A 23921-nucleotide genomic window follows, 5' to 3' on the forward strand; every position below is an offset into this window, starting at 1 on the left:
AATGTGAAAATGAAGGTATTTCTGTCTTCCACCAATTTAAAAACCTGAATGAGAACGCTGAGGTGGCGAGTCCGTGCAGACTGTGGATGAGCTGTGGCCAACCGTATGACCCAGATCCAACGCCATTGGTCCGTCACGAAGACGTCGGACCCTCCGATCCTGCCCGTCAGGTAGACAGGTAGTAGCGTAGCTGATAGCAGAACGGGACACGTTGGACTGGACTGACTAAATCCTGGGAACTCAACACACACATTGCCAAGGTAGGAGTTCTTTTACGGTTCACTCTCTTGTTTTGTTTTTTTCCACTGGTCAGTTGTTCACCTTCTGTTTTTTTTTTTGAGAAGCTTATATCTCCTTTGGACCAGGCAGATGTTTAGTGCTGTTTTCTCCCAGTATTGGCCCGGACGATCAAAGCTTGAGTAATCTCATGTTTATCAGATGTAAAAGATGATGATTTTGTCACAAATAGTCAAAGTCAACTTTATTGTCAAAACTGCCAGATGTTCACACATATTTCTTATTCCTCCTTTTTTTCATACAATTTTCCAGTATTATTTATTATTGTTATGTTTTTCTTTTAACTCTGGCACAACATTTTCCTTCGAGATAAATAAAGTTTTTCTTATTCTTATACAGAGCATTGAAGTAGAACAACGGAGAACTACGGCGAATTACGCAGAGGTAGATTTGGCAGGAGCACAATTTTCTTTCGATTTGTCAGTTCTGTCAACAAGTGACAGAAGGTGCAGTGGCAAGAAAAAAAAGAAAAGTGATAGCAGTATGAAAGTGCAGTTGCATTAACTGTTTTTACAGGACTTTTTTTGCATTGAAGTGAATGAGTAAGTGAGTCCATGAAAGAGTTCTGATGGCAGGTACTTGATGTGAGGTTCAAAATGTGATGAGAATGTTTAAAAATAGTTGTATGTTTACTAACATGCTGCAATGTAGTGCAGGATTTGTTCAAAATTTAGTGTCTTGTGAAAATGGGACATTGTGATTTCATAGAAAAGTTGTAGACGTGATTATTATATGAGAAAACATGAACACGATCGCTGCCTTCACATGGACGAATAGCATTGATAATTAATAACAACAATATGTGAAGAAAGTTGAACTGAACAAATGTTTTAATTCACAAAACTGCATTTCCACTGAGAAACGGTTGCAGTTCTCCAGGCGTCCACTAGGGGGCGCCCTGAGACAAACTCAGTCACAGGAAACTCGCATGTTTTTGAAGCTTGTCGTGATATTTTGATCAGGACGGAAAGAAAGAGCAGAAAATCCATCAATTGAAACTTTGATCGGTATTAATATGACTTTGGAACAGCGGGAAACTCGAAATGAGTTTTATTTATCATGAAATCGCCTCATAAAGTGGATAAAAACAACTGCGTCATACAACGCAGTATTTCCCACACCGATATGTAAACTGTTTTTTTTTTATTATATACTTTTTATAATTTATATCTTTGCATTTTACAGTAGTAACAGCAATGTTTCCACGACCATAAAAGCATTCTGACTCATTCTGACCGACTTCAGCGTCTAGCCTGTGCATTTTGAGTTTACCTAGCGACCCGTGACGTTTCAGCCCGATCTGAATTCTCATTGGCTCAGACGAGGGTTCGTTGCAGCTCCTCCCCAGTGGATCCTTCAGTTGAGCTCTAGATCTTCCACCTGGAAGACCAGCGTGTGTTTGAGAACAACAACCTGTGAACTTCTGGACGCTCTTCAAAGCTGGAGATGATGAAGATCTTTCTACTTGTGCTGGTTGTCATGGGAACGTCCAGCGTGACGGCCGGTAAGTCCGTTTCTTTTCGCTTCATTTGATTTCCTCAAAGAGTCTGAAGCAGCAGCTCGTGTTTAGTTTGGTCCAAAGATGATCTTCAGCCTGTTTCTCATCAACATTTCACCTTTAGAATCAGATGGAAACTGTAGTTTTTAGTTCAGAGTGAGAGTTCAGAGGAGATGGGAGCAAATACGGACGTTGTTTGGAGTTTAAGATCAGTCAAAACGAAAGTGAAAGTAAATATGAGGCCTTTTAGGAAATCCAGCATGAAGGAAGGACGGAAGCAAAGATCTTCAAATAAAGTCCCTTTCTATTAATGTTGGAGTTTTATCTGTTCAGATTGAAATCATCCCATTTCCTAAAATACTGGAAATAATCCTTCACTTTGAGATTGACTTGCAGTATTTCTGACTAAATGTTGAACTGCTTTTCTGGAGAATTCAAAGTGTAAGTTCTAGAATAGTTCCATCATTCACTGTGTTTTTACATCTTTGAGTAACTTAAAGCTGTTTATGGAACTGTCAGTCACCAAAACCTCATCATTCGGTGAAATATTTCTTCCAGTGATTCACTCCCTGAAGTATTTCCTCACGGCATCCTCTCAAGTCCCAAACTTCCCAGAGTTTGTAGCTGTTGGTTTGGTGAATGAAGTTCCAATAGCTCACTATGACAGCAACACCAGAACAGCAGAACCCAGACAGGCCTGGATGGACCAAGTCTCAGCAAATGATCCAAAGTACTGGGAGAGAGAGACCCAGTACTCACAGGGTCACCAGCAGGTCTTCAAAGGCAACATTGAAACTGCAAAGCAGCGTTTCAACCAGACTGGAGGTTTGTTCACTCACACACACACACACACACACACACACAGCTCTGCACCCTGAGTTTATGTCCATCCCATAATAAACACAGCAGACTGTGCTGAGATCTCACTGGTTCACTGCAGCTTCTGTCTCTCTCAGGAGTCCACATTCTCCAGTCTATGTTTGGCTGTGAGTGGAACGATGAGACTGGAGAAGTGAATGGATTTGATCAGGATGCTTATGATGGAGAAGATTTCATCTCATTTGACCTGAAGACAATGACATGGATCGCTCCGAGACCACAGGCTTTCATCACCAAACAGAAGTGGGACAATGAGGAGGCCATGAAGGAAAACAGGAAGCACTACTTCACCCAGCTTTGTCCTGAGTGGCTGAAGAAGTTTCTGGACTACGGGAGGAGCTCCCTGCTGAGAACAGGTGGAATCACATGACCTGACGTCGTCTCAACAATGTTTCGACTTCTTTTCAAATCTTTGGTTATTTTCTTGATTTTGAGGAAACAATTTTCGGACTTCCAGTAAAATTGTCCATCTCAGGCCAGTTTGATGTCCAATGAACACGAACCAATCAATCAATCAATCAATCAATCAATCAATCAATCAATCAATCTTCTTTCCTGCTTCTCTGTTCATTGGATGCAGATTCTTGGGTTCTTCCTTTCTGCTTTTTCACTGATTTCACTCTTAAATATTGAAAGTTTAGACGAGACAGTGAGTAATATTTGTCCACAGCAGAAGAAGGTGTGATGTTTGTATCTTCACTCTTCTTCCTCCATGTCTCTGCCTTCCTTCTCCTGCCCACTTTCTAATCTGCCTCCTCCGTGTGGATGGAAGTTCTTCTGAGTTCAGGCGTTGACAGAAACTCTGTTTCTCTTGACGCTCCAGATCTTCCCGGAGTGCATCTCCTCCAGAAGACGCCCTCCTCTCCGGTCACCTGCCACGCCACCGGTTTCTTCCCCAGGGAAGCCATGCTGTTCTGGACGAAGGACGGAGAGAAGGTCCCTCAGGAGCTCGGAGAGATCCTCCCCAACTCCAATGGAACCTTCCAGATGAGCACTGACCTGAAGCTCCCGGACACACCCGGAGATCTGAGGGCATACAAGTGTGTGTTCCAGCTCTCCGGTGTCAAGGAGGACAAGGTCACCGTCCTGGACAGAGACGCCATCAGGAGCAACGGTAAGACTGGACTCACAGGGGATGAAGGTGGGAAACGACCCTCTAGTTTCCCATCAGCGTCCAGATCTTCAGATCCAAAGTGTGTCGGATTCATGTCTGCCATCAGTTGGGCTTTTTCTTCTTGCCGAATTGTTCAAGTCAGGATCAGTCAAACTTAACTGGTTAACAAGAACTGAACCTCAGAGAAGCAGAGAGACGATTTCAAGACCAGAAACTGTTTGTGTTGTGTTTTGCTGGACAGCAAAGCCTGGCCTCGTCCTCCCCGTCGTCATCACACTGGTTGTTGTCGCTCTGCTCGCCTTGGTTGCCGTTGGATACGTCTTCTACAAGAAGAAGTCTGGTGAGAGACCTCCACAGGGAGATGTTTGACTTGGACTCGATGTCGTTTCATTGTAAATATCTTTGTCCCAACGTGAAGCCGTGCGAGTGTCCGACTTTCAGCCTCGCCATGTTGAGACACATCGTCTGCAAACTCTTCTGGCAAAGCTGAATTATTTCTCTTCTCTTTGTATTTCAGCCAAAGCTCCTCCGTCTCGTAAGTAGACGCATTTATTTGTTCAGTTCTTTGGAAGTGACTTGCTCTCCGAGGATCCAAAATGTGAAACCAGCAGAGGTGTTTCCTGCAGGGAAAAGACTTGTAGTTTGGAACAGGATTCAAGCTAATTGTTTGTTTCTGACCTTCCAGCTGTCGACAGCTCAGAAGTTTTGAAGGAACTCAATCCCAAATCCTCCTCATCTTGAGGGACAAACCAACCCCTGCACTCAGTGAGTTCCTCCTGAAAGCTGCCTTCCAGAATTTCTTGTAAACGTGTTTTCTTTTGTCGGCCGTTTCATGTATTTTTGTTCTTTGTGTCTCTTCAGGCTTTCAGATGAATTGTAGAAGTGGCCAAAGAGAGGAGACGTCATCTTCAGTCCAGCTGAAAACTTGGAACAACGAGTTCAACATCTAGAATGGAGTTTAAAATTGGATTTCTGAAGACAAGCAACTATAAAAGTGTATTTAAAAAGGATTTGACTCCATAAAAACTCAGCATCACTGAAAGACACGTTTCCCAACAACACGTTGACAAATCATCCTGAGATCTGGCTCTGAATGCAGCACCACTTCTCTGCGTCTGATAACTGAAACTATCTGGTGGTGGCTTTTCAAACACACACACACACACACACAGTTTATTCATCCAGAATTTCCTGTTCTATGTTGCTCTGCTTGAACAGACATACTTTGGGGTTTTCTCCGTTTTATTGCTCCTGATATTGAATTGTTTTGTTGGATAGAAAATCTCTACTTGGAAACCGGGGTTTCTTTTCTGTGGATTTTGTTGTAAAAGAAAAAAAAATCAAAGCTGGGATTTGTCACTTTTGTCCAATACTACAATTTTGGTTGAAGTGTCGCTGCACTGATGTCTCATTGATTCTTGTAATGACTTTTGATCTTCAATAAATTCCCTAAAACTCCCCGAAAATCTCAAATGAGTTGTGAACAGCAGTTGTGGCGGATAAAATCAAGGCGGCTCCAACCTGACAGAATCTTCCTGTGATTTCATGGGCCATAGAAGCGGGTCCACAAGAAAAGAAATAGTGGGAAACTGGCATTTAGAAGTGCGTGTTTTATTTTTGTCAGACAAACGCACACTCATGACGGTCCAGGTGTTTTCCCTGAAAAACCTGCTCTGCTGAGTTCTGCAGAGACTGCTGACAAATGACAAGTGTCAGGAAACATTTGTCCTCCGCTGAGGTTAACAGCAAAAAATCAGTTTTGAAAAAAGTCAGTTTTGTTCTGCTGATCTGACTCAACCGGAAATCAAACACTTACAACAGAGGCGAATTACCAGTTTGAGCCTCATGCTAACTGGCCAACATGCTAACGTTAAGAAGAGCGTGTTAGCATTACAGACAGAAGGGAGTCAGGGAGAATTTATTTTTAGAAAAGAATCGAAAGGTTTCAGAACGAAAGGCATCGATCGGGATCGTACAGGAGCTGCAACCTTGTAGAACATCGATAGTCCAGGTGGAGTTTATGTTCCTTTATTTTATCCAACGTGCGTGAGACTTGGGCACAACATTTCACCCAAAGTTCAGTTAGCAAAGTTTATCCCCACTCCAAAAGTACGGGATCAGCTCGTCTTGCCCTTCCTGTTTTTTCCTCCTGTGAAGCGGAAGCTCTTCAGGGGGTTTTTCCCACGGCTGTTCTTCTGTAGAAGACACATTGAACCAATACTTACACTGAAAATAATTTTGATTTTTGGTGATATCTGATTGGACTCCCGTTTTGGGGGATCGTCTCTTCTGATAGAGTTAAAGGTCAATGGGACTCAACTGGCCTCACCTTAAAAACGGTCTTGGCAACTCCCTCTGGTCGGGATGTCTCCTTCCTCTTACGCCTCCTCCTGCAGGACAGGGGGTCCAGCAACCCCTTTAGGGTCTCGGGAACTGTAGAGATCAAAACACAGAGAGTCAGGCGACAAGCGGTTACTGTTAGCATCCAGAAAATGGGGAGGGGGGCCTTACTGAGGTACTCTGGCACGTTCCTAAGGTGGGGCTTGATGACAGCCGGGTGGAGGTCTTTGTCGTGACGCAGGAGCTGCAGGTCACGAGGGTTGTCCTCAAAGTATGTCTGAGGGAAAGAAGTGGGGTAGGGGCTGGTCAGGCTAGGAGACGAAGCTAAACCTAACAGCCGACCACCAGGGATCAATTTTGCTCACCTTCAGCTTCTCTGAGTTCAGCAGCTCCTGCTTGATCTCCTTTAGCCGAGCCTCGCGCACCATCTGCTTGGTCACTGAACGCATTGCGTCCTGCAAACAGAAACACAGCAGGGAGGGTCAGGATCCCCCAGCCCTGCAGGAAGCGAAGCATCAGAGACAGTAACTCACCCTGCATCTGTACCGGAAGCCCTCAATCTCCTCCATCTTGAACTGGTACGGCTTTAGGGGGCACTCAGCATCATCTGGAATCCAAACAGCATTTAACTCTCATGACAGGTTCTCTCCTCATTCGCGTTTTCTACGCATTTCTTGCTAAAAGTGCATGCTTCACCTCCAGTCAGTGTTTCCTCCACCTCCGACTGCAGTTGCTCCTCGCTGTGAGACACGAAGGACAGTGCCGTCCCTGGGTTGTCCGCTCTTGCCGTTCTGCCAGGATTAGCACACATGCAAGTGATTTCCTGCCACTTTTACTTTCTGGGAGAAGTTCCTGAGGGTTCTTCACAAGGTTTAAATCATTGCGTACTAACTTTATTGGCGCTTTTCTCAATTCTCAATTAATTTCCGTCTTTAAGCTTTGCACTTCCCTAACGACTGTTTGGTCAGTCCCTGCCAGTTTCCTGCAAGTGTTTCAGTGGAAAGCTTACAATTAGCATTAGGCTAGCAATTTGTGAATATGCCACCGGCTTACTCTTCTGAAGGATAGCAGTGACAGGGCGTGAGGGGTTCCCGGGACTCTTGGCGACAGGTGGGAGGGCATGCGGGGCTCCCAGGTACGGTGGAAGGGCGTGCGGGGTTTCCGGGGTGCGGTGGGAGGGCAAGCAGGAATCCCGACGACAGGGCCCTTGAGGCTCCCGGCATCTGGGGAGTAGGGGCTAACAGTGTCTGGGGGGGAAGGGCTCCTGGGGTCCACAGAAAAGGCGTGCGGGGTTCCCTGTGACAGGGCGCACGGGGTCCCGAGGCTCCCGGCATCCAGGGAGAGGGAAGAGGGCACGCAGGGTTCCTGGTGAAAGGGTGCTCGGATATCCTTGTGAAGGAAGCGTGGGGCTCCCGGTGTCCAAGGGCAGGGTGCGCACGGCTCCGTGAGCTCCCGGGGTGCAGCAACAGGGCCCTCGGGGATCCAGGGGTGTGTGGCCACTTGGGTCCAGCAGCAAGCTGGCAAGGTTCCTGGAGTATGAGGCTGCAAGCTCTCGGCGTCTGGGGAGAGGGGCCTGTGGCTACCGGGGCTCGAGTGGTAGGGCACACGGGGTTCCCGGGGTGCAGCGACCTGGCGCGCGGTCCTCCCGGGGTGCGGCGCTTCTGGGGTCTAGCAATAAGATGCAGAAGATTCCCAGCGTCTGAGCGCGGAGGGCTCCCGGGGCTCCTGGGATCCAGCATCAGCGCGCGCATGCATCCCAAAGACTGGACACAGTGGGCTCCCAGGGTGCAGCAATTGGGGTGCGCGGGGATCCTAGGGAGCAGGGACAGGGCGCGCGGGGACCCCGGGGTGCGGGGCCTGGAAGGAGGCTTGCAAGGTTCCTGGCGTAAGGGTGTGCGGGGCTCCAGGCGCCTGGGAGGGGCGCGCACGGCTTCCTGGGCTCCTGGGGTCCAGCATCAGGGCGCGCAGGGTTCCCGGCGACAGGACGCACTGGGCTCCCAGGGTGCGGCAGGAACCCCGGGACAGGTGCCTGAGACTACCAGTGTCCGAAGGGTGGGGCGGGGCTCCCAGGGTCCCGCAATACGGTGCGCAATGTTCCCGGCATCAGGGTGTATGGCTCCTGGAGCTCCTGGCGTCCAGCAACAGGTCGCGCGGGGTTTCTGGTGACAGGGTGCGCAGGAATCCATGTGACAGGTCGTATGAGAATCCTGGTGACAGGGGGCAAAGGAAACCTGGTGACAGGGCGCACAGGAATCCTGGTGACAGAGTGCAAGGGGCACCCGACGCCCAAGGTTAAGGGGCATGCGGCTCCAGGAGATCCTGGAGTCCAGCAACAGGGCGCGCGGGTTTCCTGTTGACACGATGCGCGCGGGGCTACCCGAGTCAGACAAGTAGGCGCGCTACAGGGGCTACAGGGATGTGTGGCTACTTGGGTCAAGCAACAAGCTGCCAAGGTTCCTGGTGAATGGGGGTGCGGGGCTCCCGGCCTCTGGGGAGAGGGGCCCGCAACTACGGGGGCTCCAGAGGCAGGGCGGGCGGTGTCTGGAAACAGGGTGTGCAGGGCTCCCGGGATGCGGCGACTGGGCACGCGGGGCTCCTGGGGTGCCGCAGCAGGGCGCGCTGGGCTCCCGAGATGCTGAGCTTCTGGGGTCCAGCGACAGAGTGCGAAAGATTCCCAGATCTGGGCGCGTGGGGCTCCTAAGGTGCCGTATCAGGGCGCGCAGGGCTCCCAGGGTGCCATGACAGGGCTTGCGGGGCTTCCGGTGTGCCGCGACATGGGGCGCGGGGCTTCTGGGGTCCAGCAAAAAGGCCCAAAAGATTCCCTGCATCTGGGCGCGCAGGGCATCCAGGGTGCTGCGCCTCTGGGGTCCAGGAACAAGGGACGAAAGATTCCCAGCGTCTAGGGGCGCAGGGCTCCTGGGGCCAAGCAACAACGCATGCGCATGGATCCCAGAGACAGGATACAGTGGGCTCCCAGGTGCAGCAATAGGGGTGCACGGGGATCCTGGGGAGCAGGGACAGGGCGTGTGGGGATCCAGAGGTGCAAGTCTGTTTGGGTCAGCAACATGGTTGGCAAGGTTGCTGGCATCAGGGCGAGCAGGGCTCCTGACGTTTGGGGGGGAGGGGTGTATGGCTCCCTGAGCTCCTGGGGTCCAGCGTCAGGCCGCATGGCTCCCTGGGCTCCCGCATTGGGGCACACGGGGTTCCCGGCAACAGGGCGCACGGGAATCCATGTGACAGGGCGAGTGGGAATCCTGCTGACAGGGTGCGAGGGAATCCTGTTGACAGGGTACTCTGAAATCCTGGTGAAGGGGGCACGGGGCTCCCTGCGTCTGAGAAGAGGGGCCCACGCCTACCTGGGTTCCGAGTCACAGGGCGCGCGAAATTCCCGGGCTGCGGCGACAGGGCGCGCGGGGCTCTCAGGATGCGGCGCTTCCGGGGTCCAGCGACAAGGTGCGAAAGATACCCGGCATCTGGGCGCGCACGGCTCTCGGGATTAAACAGGGCTCTTGGGGCTAGGTTACTGGCATCAGGGCGTGTGGGGCTCCTGGGGTCTGGGGGGAAGGGGGCTCATGGCTCCCTGGGCTCCAGCAACAGGGCGCGCGGGGTTCCCGGGGACAGGACGCACGGGAATCCATGTGACAGGAAGTGTGGGAATCCTGGTGAAAGAGTGCAAGGTGTTCCTGGCGCCCGGGTTTAAGGGGCACGCGGCTCCCGGAGCGCCTGGAGTCCAGCAACAGGGCAAGCGGAAATCCTGTTGACGGGGTACATGGGAATTCTGTTGAAGGGTGGGCGGGGCTCCCGGTGTCCGGGGGTAGGGGGCGTACTACTCCCGGAGCTCCTGGTGTCCAGCAACAGGCTGTGCGGGGTTCCCAGCATCAGGGCAGGCTGGATTCCGGGGTCACAGCAACTGGGCGCGCGGGTCCTACCAAGGTCCTGCGACTGGGCGCTTGGGGCTACCGGGGTCCCGCAAGTGGGGGCGCAAGGTTCCCAAGGTCCAGGGCCAGGGCATTCGATGCTCTGTGCCAGTAAAAGTCAGTGTCTCCTTGGCATTGTGCTTGCTCCTAGCAGGGCCTTCCCCTAGCAGAATATTAGGTATCTAGAGATCATCTTTCAGAGTGGTAGTTCATAGTTGCTCTTAATGGAACGTGTCAGACACGGCACCATCAAAAAAAAAAAGAAAAAAAAAACAACTGATACTTTGAAAAACTGTTTAAACAACCTCTCACTCTATTGTGGTGGTGCTGTAACTTTACCTGCCGACGCGATGGATGTACGACTCCACTGTAGAGGGGAAGTCAAAGTTGATGACATTGGCAACATTCTGAAAGTCCACCCCTCTGGAAACACCGTACTCCTTATCCTTTGTCCTATGGAAAAAGTGGATCCAGTCAATTTGGAACCTGCGGGCATTATAATTGTACATGCAGGATAGTGCTGGACTTACACTGCTGATTTCTCTGCCACCTTCTTCTTCTTGCCCTTAGCAACCGGTTGTGAGGCAGCTGGGTCGGCCAGACTGTGCTCGTCCGTGGCGATGATGTAATCGTAGAATCCACGGTTGAACTGGGTGATGATGTGACACCTGCAGCAGGGGAAACCCCCATGAGATCACGCACAAAAAAAGAAAGAACCCGGGGACTCTCAGGACAGGACGACTCCCACCTGGACTGGACAGGAAGCTCAGAGTTCAGCACACAGGCTGGGATGCTGAACTGTTCCAAGAAGAGTTTGAGGCGGTAACATCGATCCACTGTGCCCACGAATACCAGCGTCTTGCCCTGAACTAGCCTCAGCTTCAGCAGCGTGTAGATGAGCAGGAACTTGTCCTCCTCCTCGCAGCGCAGACTGAACTGCTGCAGCTGTTGGCTGTCGGGCAGCTGGGAGCCCTGGAGCTTCAGGGTCACCTTACCAGAAGATAGAAACAACACCTGATGTCACAGCAAGAAAAGGATCAAACACCCAACTGGATGGAAAATATAGATAACACACCTGACAGGACAGCAAAACAAGAATCAAACACCAGACCTGAAGGCAAAACGAGGATCAAACACCTGCCCAGAGAGCAAGACAAGGAGTGATCACCTGACTTGAAGGCAATACAACGAGCAAAATACGATGACGTTGCACTTCTACACCTCCATAATCAAGTTCATCCCCACCTCTTACATCACCATCTGGTACGCCGCCGCCATCGGCAGAGGCAAGGGCAGACTGCAGTGTATCATCTGCTTTGCAAGGGGGTGATTGGCTGAAATCTACCTTCTCAATAGGACCTGTATGTCCCCAGGACCCGCAGGCGCACAGGTATGGCCCTGGTGAATCCTCTCACCCATGACATGGATTTTTAGAAACACCCCCCTCTAAGAGGAGACCGTGGCCCTTCGGGACCAAAACTACCCGCCACAAAAACAGTTTCTTCCCATCAGTGGCCTGGACCATCAATAAGGCCCCGGACTCCCACTGACACTGTGCCACCCCTACTATTGCACTACTTCTTCACAACTTGCCACTTTGCACCACCAACCACAATCGCCCTGATTCACTTCTTAATTTAATGACTGTTACATGTTGTCTGTTGTCTAACACTGCTAACCAAAGCAAATTCCTTGTCGTTGAAAAATGACTTTGTACTTAAAGCAATTCTGTTTCTGATGCCTGACCATGACAAAGACAACAACAAACACCTGACCAGGCAACAAAACAGGGATGAACTCTGATCTTATTGCAGGAGATGGATCAGATAACTGACATGAATCAGACATCTGACTTGCCTCCAAGATCCACATGAAACTCTGGAACATTGACAAGACACGCATCAAACAAGTGACTAAGCAACAAAAACCCTTCATTGGACACAGGAGCCCTTTTAAGGTTACAGGAGTATTCTTCATAGTACCACTGGTAGATTGATGTTTAGATCTCTTTGATAAAATGAATAGGAATCTATCTTTACCGGGTTGTGAAGCAGCAGCTCCTTCAAGGCCTGGACATCCTCAGTGAAGGTGGCTGACATCAGGAACGACTGGTAGATCTTCGGCAGATGGCTGTTGAAACACAAGGAGCAGAGCGGTGGATAATTGTGGAGGGGAAGAGTTTGATGAGTTTCTTTTCCAGTGACTCCTGAATCAATCCAGTGTCTCCTCTTCGATTCCTTTCAGCTTTTCCCTTCAGGGGTCGCCACAGTGAATCAATCTTGTCCATCTAGCTGAATAGATCCAGAATAACTTCCATTTTTCTGACCAGAGAAGCTTCTGTCTTGGCCCAGAGTTGTTTCCACGGGCCAGACTCTGAACCTTTCTCCGGAGTTGCACTGGTTCTCACCACAGCAGGTTCTTTAGGTCTGCCTCGAAGCCGAAAGAGAAGAGCAGGTCGGCTTCGTCCACCACCAGCATCTCCAGCGACGAGTGCAGGACCAGGTTCTGGGCGTTGAGGTGGGCCAGGACGCGGGACGGCGTCCCCACAACCACATCGGGCTTCTCCATCAAGATGGGCCTGCGGGACAGGAAGTGCACCTTCCTCATCATCTGAGCTTTTAAGAGAAGAAGGTGTCAGACATCGGGCACTGCGCTGACCTCTGAGCAGACAGGTCCGCCTTCCAGGAGATATCGGCAACGCGTACGTCCCGCGAACAATAGGCTGCCAGCTGCCGCATCATGGCCTGGACCTGCTGGCCCAGCTCCTTGGTGGGAACCAGGACCAAAGCTCTGACGGCCTGCTCACGCACCGTCTGAGAAGGAGGGACATAGTTCACGACCAATTAACATCGAAACATCTAACATCTCAGGCGCCAACTAAACATTCACACACTGAGACCTATTATGACAAATTGTGTTCAATAAAACACATAAACGCCCAACACCACTGAATGAGTGTGTTCACACCTGATATTTAAAGATTCACACCTTCATATATCCGACATTAGCGTGGCCTCGACCAGAAACCACTCGTTCACTTGGTGTCACTCAGTTAACACATTTGTTCAAACTCATTTGGCAGGTTCACACGTAGTTTTAGCAGCTATATATACTGCTCAAAAAAATAAAGGGAACACTTGAACAACACAATGTAACTCCAAGTCAATCCCACTTGTGTGAAATCATAGTGTCCACTCAGGAAGCAACACACATTCATTTGGACTTGTTTTAAGGACATTACATCAAAGTTGGATCAGCCTGGAGTTTGTTTTTACACTTTAATTTGGAGTGTGATTCCTAATCCAGACCTCCATGGGTTGATACAATTGATTTCCATGGATCATTTTTGTGTGATTTTGTTGTCAGCACATTCAACTGTATAAAGAGCAAAGTATTTCATAAGAATATTTCATTCATTTAGATCTTGGACGTGTTTTTTAAGTGTTCCCTTTATTTTTTTGAGCAGTGTATATTTTGCTATGTTCATATCAAGCTAACATTAAATTAGCACCTTCAAAATAACACAAACACGCTAACATCAAATGTTAAAATGAGAATGGCCAATTTGAACACGTTCACACCTGATGTCAACATGTTGACACTTAGTTTGGAGCATACCGGTCTGCTGCCACTCCCGGTATTAGCTAGTGACCCCTCAGGGGTCACTATAGCCGATCACCTGCCCCCATCTAATCCTCTCTTCTGCATCCTCTTCTCTCACATCAACTACCTTGCTCTCCTCTTTCCCACTGTCCACAAGTCTCCTCTCCGGTCGTCCTCTAGGCCTCCCTTCTTGCACTTCCAACCTCAGCATCCTTCTACCCAGATCTGTACTCTCCCTTCTCGGTCCATGTCCAAATAGTCTCAGTCCGACTTTTGTTCCAGAGCACGGAACATGTGCTGTCCCTCTGGTGGACAGATCCCATCTACCCTCCTCACTCCCAAACAGAAGCTCGACATATTTGTCTCTGTTCCCTCCAGCTCAGCTTCCTGTCTTTTCCAAATCAGTCAACCTATCTGGTCTCAACTTGATATTCTAACCTTTCCTAAGCTGTTCCCATTTGCACATAAAACGGTCTCTTGACCTCTTCTCCACTGCTCTGGACTGTAGACCCTTTGTACTTGAAATGCTTCACCTTCTCCATCTCTACTTCTCATTCATACAGATGAATTCTCTCTTGCTGTGGCTAACTTTATTCTACTCCTTTCCAAAGCATACCTCCACCTTTAGACTTTTCTCCACCTAATCCCTACTCCCACAACAGATCTCAATATTCTCTGCAAACATTATTGTCCAAGCAGATTGCTGTCTAGCCTCAACTGTCAACCCGTCCAACAACATCACAAACAAGAAGGTCAAAACTGATCCTTGATGTAGTCCTGTCTCCACCATGAACTTCTCCATCACAACTGCAGCACACCGCACCACTGTCTCAGACCTCACATACATGTCCTGCACCAGTTTAATTGACTTCTCTGCCACTCATACGGTACTGCAGTTCTTCTCTAGGGACCCTGTTGGACGCTTTTACTATATCAACAGAAGTGCAGTGGCCTCTGACCATCTCTGTACTTTTCAACCAGCATTCTTAAAGCAAATGCTGCATCTGTAGTACTCTGTCTAGCCATGAGACGACACTGCTGCTCAGAAATGCTGACTTCTGCTCTCAGTGTAGTTTACACTTCTCTTCCAAAGAACTCCATTGCATGGCTCATCTTTTTTTCAGCTTCTGTTGATACTACTCTGCACATCTCCTTTGTTTTTTTGGAAAATAGGCACCAGCACACTTCTCCTTTCCTTCAGCATCCTCTCACTCTCTAAGATCCCATGGAATGATCTTCTCAAACTCTACTGATGCCTCTCCTGAGACACTTCGATACCTCCACAGGTACATCAACTGGACCAACTAGCTCTACACTCCTCATTCTCTTCAGAGACCGCCTTGTTTCACCTTTATTAAACTCTGCTACATTGTAGTCTACAATTGTCGCCTCTTCTACTCCTCTTGGCTTGTTTTACAGGATCTTCTGCCACCCTGTTCACATTTTCTATCCACCAGTAAACAGCATCATTACAGGTAATATGTTTTGAGCTACTACCTTTGAAAGTACAGCTTTGAGCATCAAGTACTTTTTAAATATTTAAAATATTCTCTTTTATTCTCCTCAACAGGCAAAGGAAAATCAGGATCCTCTGGAACCCCTTGGGATAGAACGTACAGCCAGCATCTCGCACCTGTTTGGAGTCCAGGATGCGCTGGATGACGGGGACGGCGTAGGCTGCCGTCTTCCCTGACCCAGTTCGGGCACGAGCCAGGAGGTCTTTTCCCTCCAGGGCCAGAGGGATGGCCTTCTCCTGGATGAGGGTTGGCTGTGACCAGCCCAGATCTGCCACCGCCTGCAGATGGCACCAGACAGGAAGTGGCTCAAAGAATGTTTTGCAAGCTTGGTGTCGGATATATGCGAACAAATACACACAGATAACATCTGTAGTTAAACAAGCACCAAAGGGGTGAAACAAATAAATATATCCATACAAATGCTTGATAAATATGATTGTTAGTCACTGGCCAGCTGTTTTCTTGCAACAAAAAAGACTGATCCGGCAAGAAATGGAGTGATGAAGAGGCCCCAGCTCTTCTGGCCTGCTATGCCACAGTGGGATTTACAGGGCTCGCAGAGGTACATAAAGATTTCTCCAAAATAAGAATGGATTTAGCGGACGGCGGGGTTCTTCACACAGAGAAACACTTCAACCCTTCTGATAACGCGCGGTTAGTATGCTCACCGCGCAGAACCAGAACAACAGCTTGGTGCATGTCGCAAACGCATGTGTCGCTATTGCTCGCCTTATATTTAAATTTTCAGTCACAGACTAAAAACTGAAAAGTTGCATCGAAGTTTTAATGGAACTTTAGAGTTGCAGCGGGTTCCCGTCATCTCAGCCTTAAAGTATAAAGTGGTAATCTGAGCGGGTTTAGATCAGTCTTTTCCTGCTCTTTGGCTTGCAAGAATATCAAAACCTGTTTGATATTATCGCAGTCTTTCAAACCAACAGGTTTTCAGTTTCCAAAAGTGGAAACAGGAATTCTCTTGATAGAGCCTTGAACATTTAACCAGAATATTTGTGAGTACAAGCAATTATAAAATAAATGTTCAATTGATCCTGCATTTATTCCATTGAAATCCCAAGAGTCATCAATATCAATTTTAAATTGTTCTGATGTTTTTTGTGCTGGATATATTTTGTGTAGCTTTGTGAAGAGATTATTGTTTAGACTGAATTTACTACTAATCAGCAATATTTCATTCCAATTTAAATCATTATAGAGAAGACCCAAAAGCTTTTGCCATCGGAGCAGTTACACCTACAAGTTTTTTAATGTATTCATTTGAACATTTGTCAATTCGTGTTCAGAAGTGACATGAAGATCTGCTGTAGAGCCAATAAGTAGTTGCAAGACATTTCTTGAGATAGAACTAAAGATTATGTCATGCTCTTTTGGCTTAACTGCAATATCAAATTTAGTAATAAATGGAGGATCATAATTTCGTATTAGCAGATACTTGGATTTTTATTTTTTTCCCTCTAAAAAAAAAGAAAAAAAGAAAACCCTTGCAAGGGGAATATAACATGCACCGTATTTTTCAGACTATAAGTCGCAGTTTTTTTCAGTTTGGCCGGGGGTGCGACTTATACTCTGGAGCTACTTATGGATGAAATTATTGAGCTGTCTTGCTTTGATATGTGTGTCTGCGTGTGTGTCTTTAATATAACAGCGATCTTCACACACACACGCCAACCAATCAAAATTCAGCGGTGGCGGGTCATGGCAGAAGTGCGTTGTGAAAAAAGAAGCTACCAGCAACTTCTATACCTATGAAAATTGATCATGTCGACATTCGCGGTAACTTATAAAAACAACTGAGAAGGGCTGAACAAAAATGGCACCGAAAAGAAAACCATATTCTGCAGGTTACAAGCTGGAAGGAGTGAAATATGCAGCCGAAAACAGTAATGGAGCAGCAGAAAGAAAGTTTGAAGTTAGTGAGAAACTTGTAAGGGACTGACGGAAAGCGGAGGTTACTCTTACTGAAATGAAGAAAACTAAAGAAGCTAATCGCGGGCTAAAAGCTAGCTGTCCACGGCTAGAGGAACCAGTTCACACTTGGTGTTTGAACAAGGCGCTGCCGGGAGAGGCTTGTCAACAGGACAGTTGCGTCTTCACGCCAGGTAGTTGCCAAGGAGGTGAATAGAAATGAGTTTGCGGGAGGACCTTCCTGGTGTTACCGCTTCATGCAACGCAATCGCAAGGACGCCATCCTGTCGGGATTCAGAAAGCTGGAATAATTGGAACTGCAAGTGACTCCGGCGTAAGCGACATACCGGTAGAAGAGGAAGCAGAACATTGTCTACCTTCGGAGTTGGCGGAGTTGTTCAGAAGGGACACCAAAGAAGAAGATTTCGTTGGATTTAGTGATTAAGAGTGACACTGATTGTTTGGTTTTAGCATGTTCTATATGCTATAGTTATTTGAATGATTCTTACTGAATTATGTTACGTTAGCATAGCCTAGCAGGCACGTTCTCAGTTCGTTGTTTATGCATCATATAGGCTATACTAGGCTATACTTGTTCAGCCTGTTCTCTTGTCTGTTTTTATTTTAAATTGCCTTTCGAGATGAAATGTCAATTCTTGGTGTTGGATTTTATCAAATAAATTTCCCCCAAAAAATGCAACTTATACTCCAGCGCGACTTATATATGATTTTTTCGTTCTTAATTCTTCATTTTTGGCTTGTGCGACTTAAAATCCGGAGTGACGTATTGGCCGAAAAATACGGTATGTAACTTGGTGGTTCGCAAGGAAACTCAGTCATCAAACTGTATATCTTTTGGTTTTTGAATTTTTCCATGCGTTTTAAGATATTTTTTTTTATTCAAAATCGTTTATGAAGAGCATAAAATTGGGGGAACACTTTTGCATTCTGTTTTTGTGAATGAAGAACTTGTCCAGGCCTAAAATAACACTGACACAGAGTTCGTCTGTTTTGTTGCTTTAAAGTAAACCAAATGTTATGTCATCTCTTGAGAAAGAAACTGATGACGATGGAATTTTGTCTTTAACCCATTTTTGGGTTTTAGCCCAAAAGCCTTGTACTTTTTCACATGAGAAAAATATATGATCAGTGGTTTCAATGTTGTCTTCACAAAATGTACAAATATTATCTTCAATATTAAAGCATAACCTCGATAATTGAAGTGGGTCTCTTTTGCCTTGGGTAGAATCAGATACATAGTTCGCAGCGTGGCAATCGATTCCTTATCAAATGTATTTAAGATAATTTGTTTTTTGACGTCCAGGGAATAAGTTTTCTGTACAACATTTCCTAATAAAGGAGTTGCTGCATTTTCTATCCAGAATTGAGATTTCCTGGAGTGATAGTGGGGGTAACTGCGGTTGTATAGTTTGGTGCAGATACTTGATTTAGATGAGGATATAACTGCTAGCCATTATTGACACCAGTCGTCTGAATGCGAAAATAAATAAATGAAATGAGGGTGTAATTTCAAAGTTAAAATTCACGAATTTGACGGGCATAAAACAGATATATTTATCTAAATTCCCACTTCACGACAAGATTTAGCGGAGTAGCATTTAGCTAGTTCAAGCTCTGTCCCCAGACAGCGATGTTTTTTCGCCCTTTTACGTCAGCCTGTCAGGCTGGCAAACCAAATCCACGTCGACTTCCGGCCGTTCGGCGTCTCCTGGAATTATTAAACATTATTTTCCCGGCATGTCGGGTGGTTTCTTACCTTTAAAAGACGGTCGTCGAGACCCATCTCATGGAACTGCAGCCTGTCGGCGGCCATGTTTTCACAACACACTGTGGACACGCACGTGGGTCGCATCCCTTTTTGCGTCACAGTTACGCTACGACTTCCGGTTAAACCTCACGACTTCCGGTCTTTCCCGTAAACATTAAAAAATAAATCATTAATTAATTTGAAAAATCTAATAAATTGTTTGACCGTCCACCTTAAATTGAATTAAATTTCAGAGGAAAATTCACAAATGGACTGTAGTAACACGTTTTGACAAAATGTAAACACTTCTGTTATTATAATAATTGCATTTGTCGTTGGTGTTTATTAATAGTAATAATAAAAATACATCCGATTTGTATAGCGCTTTTCAAGGTACTCAAAGATGCTTTACAAGTGAAAGACAGAAGACAGAACATACACATAATTATTGGGGAAAAAAAAATTAATTAATTCATGGAAGGGGTGAATGAAAATAACTCACGTTATAGAATACAAAGTGGAGATTAAATCATTGTAAATACATCTCCTCCTTCTCCTTTTGCCTGCTCCCTTCAGAGGTCAAGGCCTCTGTCTCCATTTAACCCCATTCTTCAACAGATGATATTACATTTGGTTTGCTTTTAAGCTACAAATTGTGTCAATGTTATTGCAGGCCTGGCCAAGTTCTTCATTCACGAAAACAGAGTGCAAAAGTGTTCCCCTAATTTTACGTTCTTTATAAACGATTTTGAATAATATTAAAAAACCCTTAAAACTTATGGAAAAAACACAAAAACCAAAAAATATACAGTTTGCTGTCTGAGTTTCCTTGTGAATGACCAAGTTAAATAGATATTATATTCCCCTTGCAAGTGGGAAATCTTTATTAAGTTGTCAAAAATACACATTTAAATTCAGATTTTAACAAGAGAAATTTATTATCGAAAATTTACCCCAAAGAATAAAAAAAAAAACCCATTTCCTGTATTTTCCTTCCAGCTGTCGTTTTAATCTTGACCGCCAGAGGGCGCTATAAGTTCCCGAGCCACCGCTAACACACGAAGAAGAAGTAACTTCCGGTCTGTGGAAAACACATGGGACCATAACGTTTAAAAGTAAGTCTAATTATTCTCTGTGTTTTCTGAAAGACAACGATTACAAAACAATGAAAATATCACACGCAATCAAACGGTCGTTATTTTGTTAGCATTTCAGCAACTTTGTTGCTTTTTCATATTTTAAAAACCGACCTTTTCAGTCGAAGCTAACATGCTAACTGGCCAATCCGACTCAGTATAAACTGTAAACAAACAATCATTCGGTCTTCTTCGTTGGAATTTAAACATTTTTATCAACAAGAATAGACCCTTGAAGACATGGCATCCAAATCTGTTGTCTTCCAACGAAACACATTTTGTTGGTATGTAAAATTACTCTACTTTATGAGCAGAACTAATAAACGGCAAGCTAATGTGCAGGTAAATCCCTGCTAATTTTCTTTGAAACTCAAAAAAAATAAAATTCGCCAACATTCATTTATTTTCCACTGATGTCGTGCTCACTGTCAACTGCCAATTTGCAGGTATATTGACACATTCCACTAAATTCCGATGTTAACTTAAAAATACAGTCACTGAATGATTGAATTTGCAAGTAATTCTTATCAGTTTATGAGCACATTTTCAAGAAATCTCCACTTCTTGTGATAATATAAATATAAAATATCTTAATGAAAGTACGTTAAATACTCCAAGTAATTATATTGAAAAGAAATAAAAAATTACGGACAGTTTGAGGAGAGCAAAACGTACCAAAATCATCTAGAGATAATCAACTGTATTTTGCATTCCTCATTCCAAAATTGCTTGAAAAACAGATCAGATGTAACTTTGGACTTCATTTCCATTTACCGTATTTCCTGACCAGTGAGCGCACCTGAACATAAGCTGCACCGGCTAAACAAAAATGATCAAATAACTATTTGTGTAAATGTGTATATGCTGCAGGTGTTCACGTTGTGACATGAGATATTTACACAGATGCATTTTTATAAAACTATTAAATTAAATATATACCGGTATGCTTATTTGGCTCTATTTCGTCTTTTGACGGCCGTTTTGATTGCTTTTAAGTCATAAGCTGCATCATCTGCATTTCTTCAAGCGTTTTCCATGATGAGGGTGCGTGAGTGAAGCACAATTTCATTGATCCATTGGTGTGATGAGGGGAAATGGTTTAGCCCAAAAAAAATCCATAAATTAGCCGTATCATTGTTTAAGCTGCTGTTTGAGGCTTGTAGTCCAGCTGATTCCTTCAAAGTGTTTGTTTGGTAAAGCTCTGTAGTTGTAGTTTTATGACAAAAGCTCGGAAATGCCGCCCAAAATTTCTTTTCTTCTTTTGTTTTAATCTCTCAGGGAGAGGGCGCAGCCATGACGAGGTGGGCGAGAGCCAATAACGTCCACAAACACAAGCCGGCGGATGCCACGCCTTGGAGTCAGCTCCGTGGAGGGGGCGGAGGGCGAGGTGGAGGGAGGCCACCGGGACCCCGGAGACCCACAGGCTCGGGGGTGAAGAAGCCCAACCGCAAGAAGAAGGAGTACGACAACGAGGACGTGAACGGCTTCATGGAATTCCTGCGGCAGAGCGGCGAGGGAGCTGGAGCGGCGGCGGCGGCGAGGGGAGGGGCTGGGTGCCAAAGGAAGGGGGCGGAGCTTAAGGAGCTGATGGGGGAGGTGGAGGTGGCCTTGAAGAAGGACCAGAGGCGAGAGGACCGGAGGGTCAAGAGGCAGAAGGACAAGAAGAACAAGATGGTGAGGAAAGCATGTGAAGATGTAGCAGTCCAGTTCAGGGGTCGGCAACCCGCGGCTCTTCCGTCTTTACACTGCGGCTCAGAGCGGCTTGGGAAAATAAATGATGTGTATTTCATTTGTGTTAATTCCTTTTTTTTTTACTTTTAGTTCTAAGTAGGAAGATTGTTGTGATCTTGAAATATTGAATATTTATTATTTTTCACCGCTCAAAATAACGTCACACTCGCGGAAGCCGGTAAAGTCCCGATGTGCAGATGCTGTGCGCAGAAGTTCAGGAGCTGAAGTCCCATAAACCTGATAAAATAAATATTTATGAAGATATTTTGCAAGTATTTATTTTTTATCGTTTACTGACACGGTGATTTTTTTCCGATTTATTTTTAAAATTCAGGTCAAGGCTCCGCTACACGCTCTGAAAGCCCAAAATGAGTTCATTACATAAATAAAATTTTATTTTCTCTGTAATACTTTGTAAATTTCAGAAGCAACACACTTGTTTATACAAAGTGTAAAGGTAATAAAAAGCAATATATACAGCGGTACCTTTATTTTAGACGTCAAAAAGTAATCGCGGCTCCCGGTGTTTTCTTTTCCGAGGAAACCGGGTCCAAATGGCTCTTTGGGTGTTACGGGTTGCCGACCCCTGGACTAGAGGATACTTGTGTGGTAGATAAATGCCTTTCAAAGGTCAAAGGTCATCTTGCCCCTTCCTTTCTCCAGTTGTGTTTTAACTGCAGAAAGCCCGGTCACGGCTTGGCCGACTGTCCGGAGGCCGACAGGGACGAGGAGATGGGACGGGGGATCTGCTACCGCTGCGGCTCCACGGAGCACGAGATCCAGAAGTGCAGGGCCAAGGTGGACCCGGCCCTCGGTGAGCTAACCCCCACACACACACACACACACACACACACGTGATGGGTCTAACCGCGAGTTGTTCCATCCTAGGTGACTTCCCGTACGCTAAGTGTTTCATCTGCAGTCAGACTGGACATTTGTCTCGATCCTGTCCGGACAATCCCAAAGGAATGTACGCACAAGGTAACACACACACACAATCACACGCACACACACACCTGCATCACCATCTCCGGGCTGAATATGTGTGTGTGTGTGCGCACGCAGGAGGCTGCTGTCGTGTGTGTGGCTCAGTAGAACACTTCCAGAAGGACTGTCCAGAACATCAGGCCGCAGGTGAGACAAAACCCACACAAAATTCTTTTGTTTAATCATTAAATGCTTTTATTTTGAAATGGCTGCACTTTTGGCGATAACAGTTGAATTATCATGAAGTTCCACGGCCTTATTATATATTATTGTTATCTTCTAAGTATCTCCTCGCTAATTATCAGGGCTATCGTTTTCCTCCCACTATAAAACACTTGGGTGAATTTTGCCCTCCGCTCTGTCTCCCAGGCAACGCCGTCACCGTGGCGTGGCTGTCCAACAACATGAGCGCCGACCACGAGGAGGTCCACGTCCCCGTGAAGAAAGCGCCGGCCAAGAAGGCCAAAGTGGTCGTGTTCTGAGGCGACGGTAGGCGCTGATGTTACCGCGGTAACCTGGACTCCGCCGGCGTGTAAATAGCAAATTATCAATAAAGGTTGTTTTTTTTCCTACTGTGGTTTAGCATCCTGGAAGTCGATCAAAAAAATTCATTCGTTATTGAACGAAGGAGGAGAGGAAGCGATAATATCTCCGTAGTTAAGAGTTTTTCCGTTACCATGGTGACCTTTTTTGGTTCCCATCCCTGCTTGCTAGTGTTCCTAGCATCCTTGCGCCGCTAGGGAGCAGCGTTGCGCCGTTCCTCGATGAGCCGCCGCCTGCCGGGACTGGAAGTTCCCGTTCAAAGTAAAGCAACACAGCAAAGAAATGAAGATTATTTGAATCAAATATAAATTATTATATCAAATTTTTGAGAAAATGTAAGGATTTTGAGCGCCAAATATGAAGCACCATTGAGAAGAAAAAAAAAAAGACTACCTGATGAAGGATTAGTTTACCATCCAGCAGGGAGAATGTTCAGTGTCTATCACACATCTGGACAGGTTAGTGTCTCCATGAAGCTCCTGCTGGACTTTGGTTGGAACCCGGAGAACCCTGAGGAACCCCATGGAGAACATGGAGAACATGGGGCGCTCGACCTGTCTCACATCCAGAAACAGTCCTTTCAAGGACAGGCGGGGAATCCGGGCGAGATCAGGAACGTCCAGACGAAATGACGCCGTTTATTTTTTTCTTCTATTTTTTTTGGGTTCCTA

At 46.4% G+C, this 23921-nt stretch overlaps 3 protein-coding genes across 4 annotated transcripts; 2 read left to right on the forward strand and 1 right to left on the reverse strand.

Moving 5' to 3' along the window:
• Positions 1-1657: 1657 nt before the first annotated feature.
• LOC147231397 (class I histocompatibility antigen, F10 alpha chain-like) lies at positions 1658-5254 on the forward strand. Its single transcript, XM_086152763.1, has 8 exons — positions 1658-1801; positions 2354-2620; positions 2752-3030; positions 3498-3788; positions 4030-4128; positions 4306-4323; positions 4474-4553; positions 4650-5254. The coding sequence occupies exons 1-7, from the start codon at positions 1744-1746 to the stop codon at positions 4527-4529; spliced, it is 1068 nt and encodes a 355-aa protein (XP_086008889.1). The 5' UTR covers positions 1658-1743; the 3' UTR covers positions 4530-4553; positions 4650-5254.
• A 435-nt stretch (positions 5255-5689) lies between these two features.
• Positions 5690-18931, reverse strand: LOC147231398 (putative ATP-dependent RNA helicase DDX56). The gene is made up of 14 exons (XM_086152762.1): positions 18863-18931; positions 15282-15443; positions 12704-12858; positions 12453-12623; positions 12085-12175; positions 10794-11035; positions 10576-10713; positions 10385-10498; positions 6825-6919; positions 6662-6735; positions 6494-6583; positions 6300-6405; positions 6118-6221; positions 5690-5983 (listed from the first exon to the last, which is right to left on the reverse strand). Exons 1-14 carry the CDS (start codon positions 18917-18919, stop codon positions 5906-5908), a joined length of 1677 nt encoding a protein of 558 aa, XP_086008888.1. The 5' UTR covers positions 18920-18931; the 3' UTR covers positions 5690-5905.
• A 984-nt stretch (positions 18932-19915) lies between these two features.
• Positions 19916-23425, forward strand: zcchc9 (zinc finger, CCHC domain containing 9). 2 transcript variants are annotated; one of them, XM_086153121.1, is made up of 7 exons: positions 19916-19968; positions 21268-21663; positions 22384-22534; positions 22609-22701; positions 22786-22854; positions 23077-23196; positions 23291-23425. In XM_086153121.1, exons 2-6 carry the CDS (start codon positions 21283-21285, stop codon positions 23187-23189), a joined length of 807 nt encoding a protein of 268 aa, XP_086009247.1. In that variant the 5' UTR covers positions 19916-19968; positions 21268-21282; the 3' UTR covers positions 23190-23196; positions 23291-23425. The 2 variants fall into 2 exon arrangements, with proteins under 2 accessions (XP_086009247.1, XP_086009246.1); XM_086153120.1 differs by lacking the exon at positions 23291-23425 and having other exon boundaries at positions 23077-23283.
• The last annotated feature ends 496 nt before the right edge of the window (positions 23426-23921 follow it).

Source organism: Fistularia commersonii, chromosome 9 (assembly GCF_037954325.1).
Source record: "Fistularia commersonii isolate RoL2024-O1a breed Wild chromosome 9, RoL_Fcom_v1.0, whole genome shotgun sequence".
Taxonomy (NCBI): domain Eukaryota; kingdom Metazoa; phylum Chordata; class Actinopteri; order Syngnathiformes; family Fistulariidae; genus Fistularia; species Fistularia commersonii.

What these genes read in the sequence shown, in the direction of transcription:
- LOC147231398 (XM_086152762.1), bottom strand. Translation starts at nt 18,919, where the DNA reads ATGGCCGCCGACAGGCTGCAGTTCCATGAGATGGGTCTCGACGACCGT. An exon ending in GCGGACCTGTCTGCTCAGAG is followed by an intron (nt 12,624 to 12,703) that starts GTCAGCGCAGTG and finishes CCTGTCCCGCAG; the next exon opens with GCCCATCTTGATGGAGAAGC. An exon ending in GGAGGAAACACTGACTGGAG is followed by an intron (nt 6,736 to 6,824) that starts GTGAAGCATGCA and finishes TTTGGATTCCAG; the next exon opens with ATGATGCTGAGTGCCCCCTA.
- LOC147231397 (XM_086152763.1), top strand. Translation starts at nt 1,744, where the DNA reads ATGATGAAGATCTTTCTACTTGTGCTGGTTGTCATGGGAACGTCCAGC. An exon ending in AACGTCCAGCGTGACGGCCG is followed by an intron (nt 1,802 to 2,353) that starts GTAAGTCCGTTT and finishes TATTTCTTCCAG; the next exon opens with TGATTCACTCCCTGAAGTAT. An exon ending in AGACGCCATCAGGAGCAACG is followed by an intron (nt 3,789 to 4,029) that starts GTAAGACTGGAC and finishes TTTGCTGGACAG; the next exon opens with CAAAGCCTGGCCTCGTCCTC.
- zcchc9 (XM_086153121.1), top strand. Translation starts at nt 21,283, where the DNA reads ATGACGAGGTGGGCGAGAGCCAATAACGTCCACAAACACAAGCCGGCG. An exon ending in AGGACAAGAAGAACAAGATG is followed by an intron (nt 21,664 to 22,383) that starts GTGAGGAAAGCA and finishes TCCTTTCTCCAG; the next exon opens with TTGTGTTTTAACTGCAGAAA. An exon ending in TCCAGAACATCAGGCCGCAG is followed by an intron (nt 22,855 to 23,076) that starts GTGAGACAAAAC and finishes TCTGTCTCCCAG; the next exon opens with GCAACGCCGTCACCGTGGCG.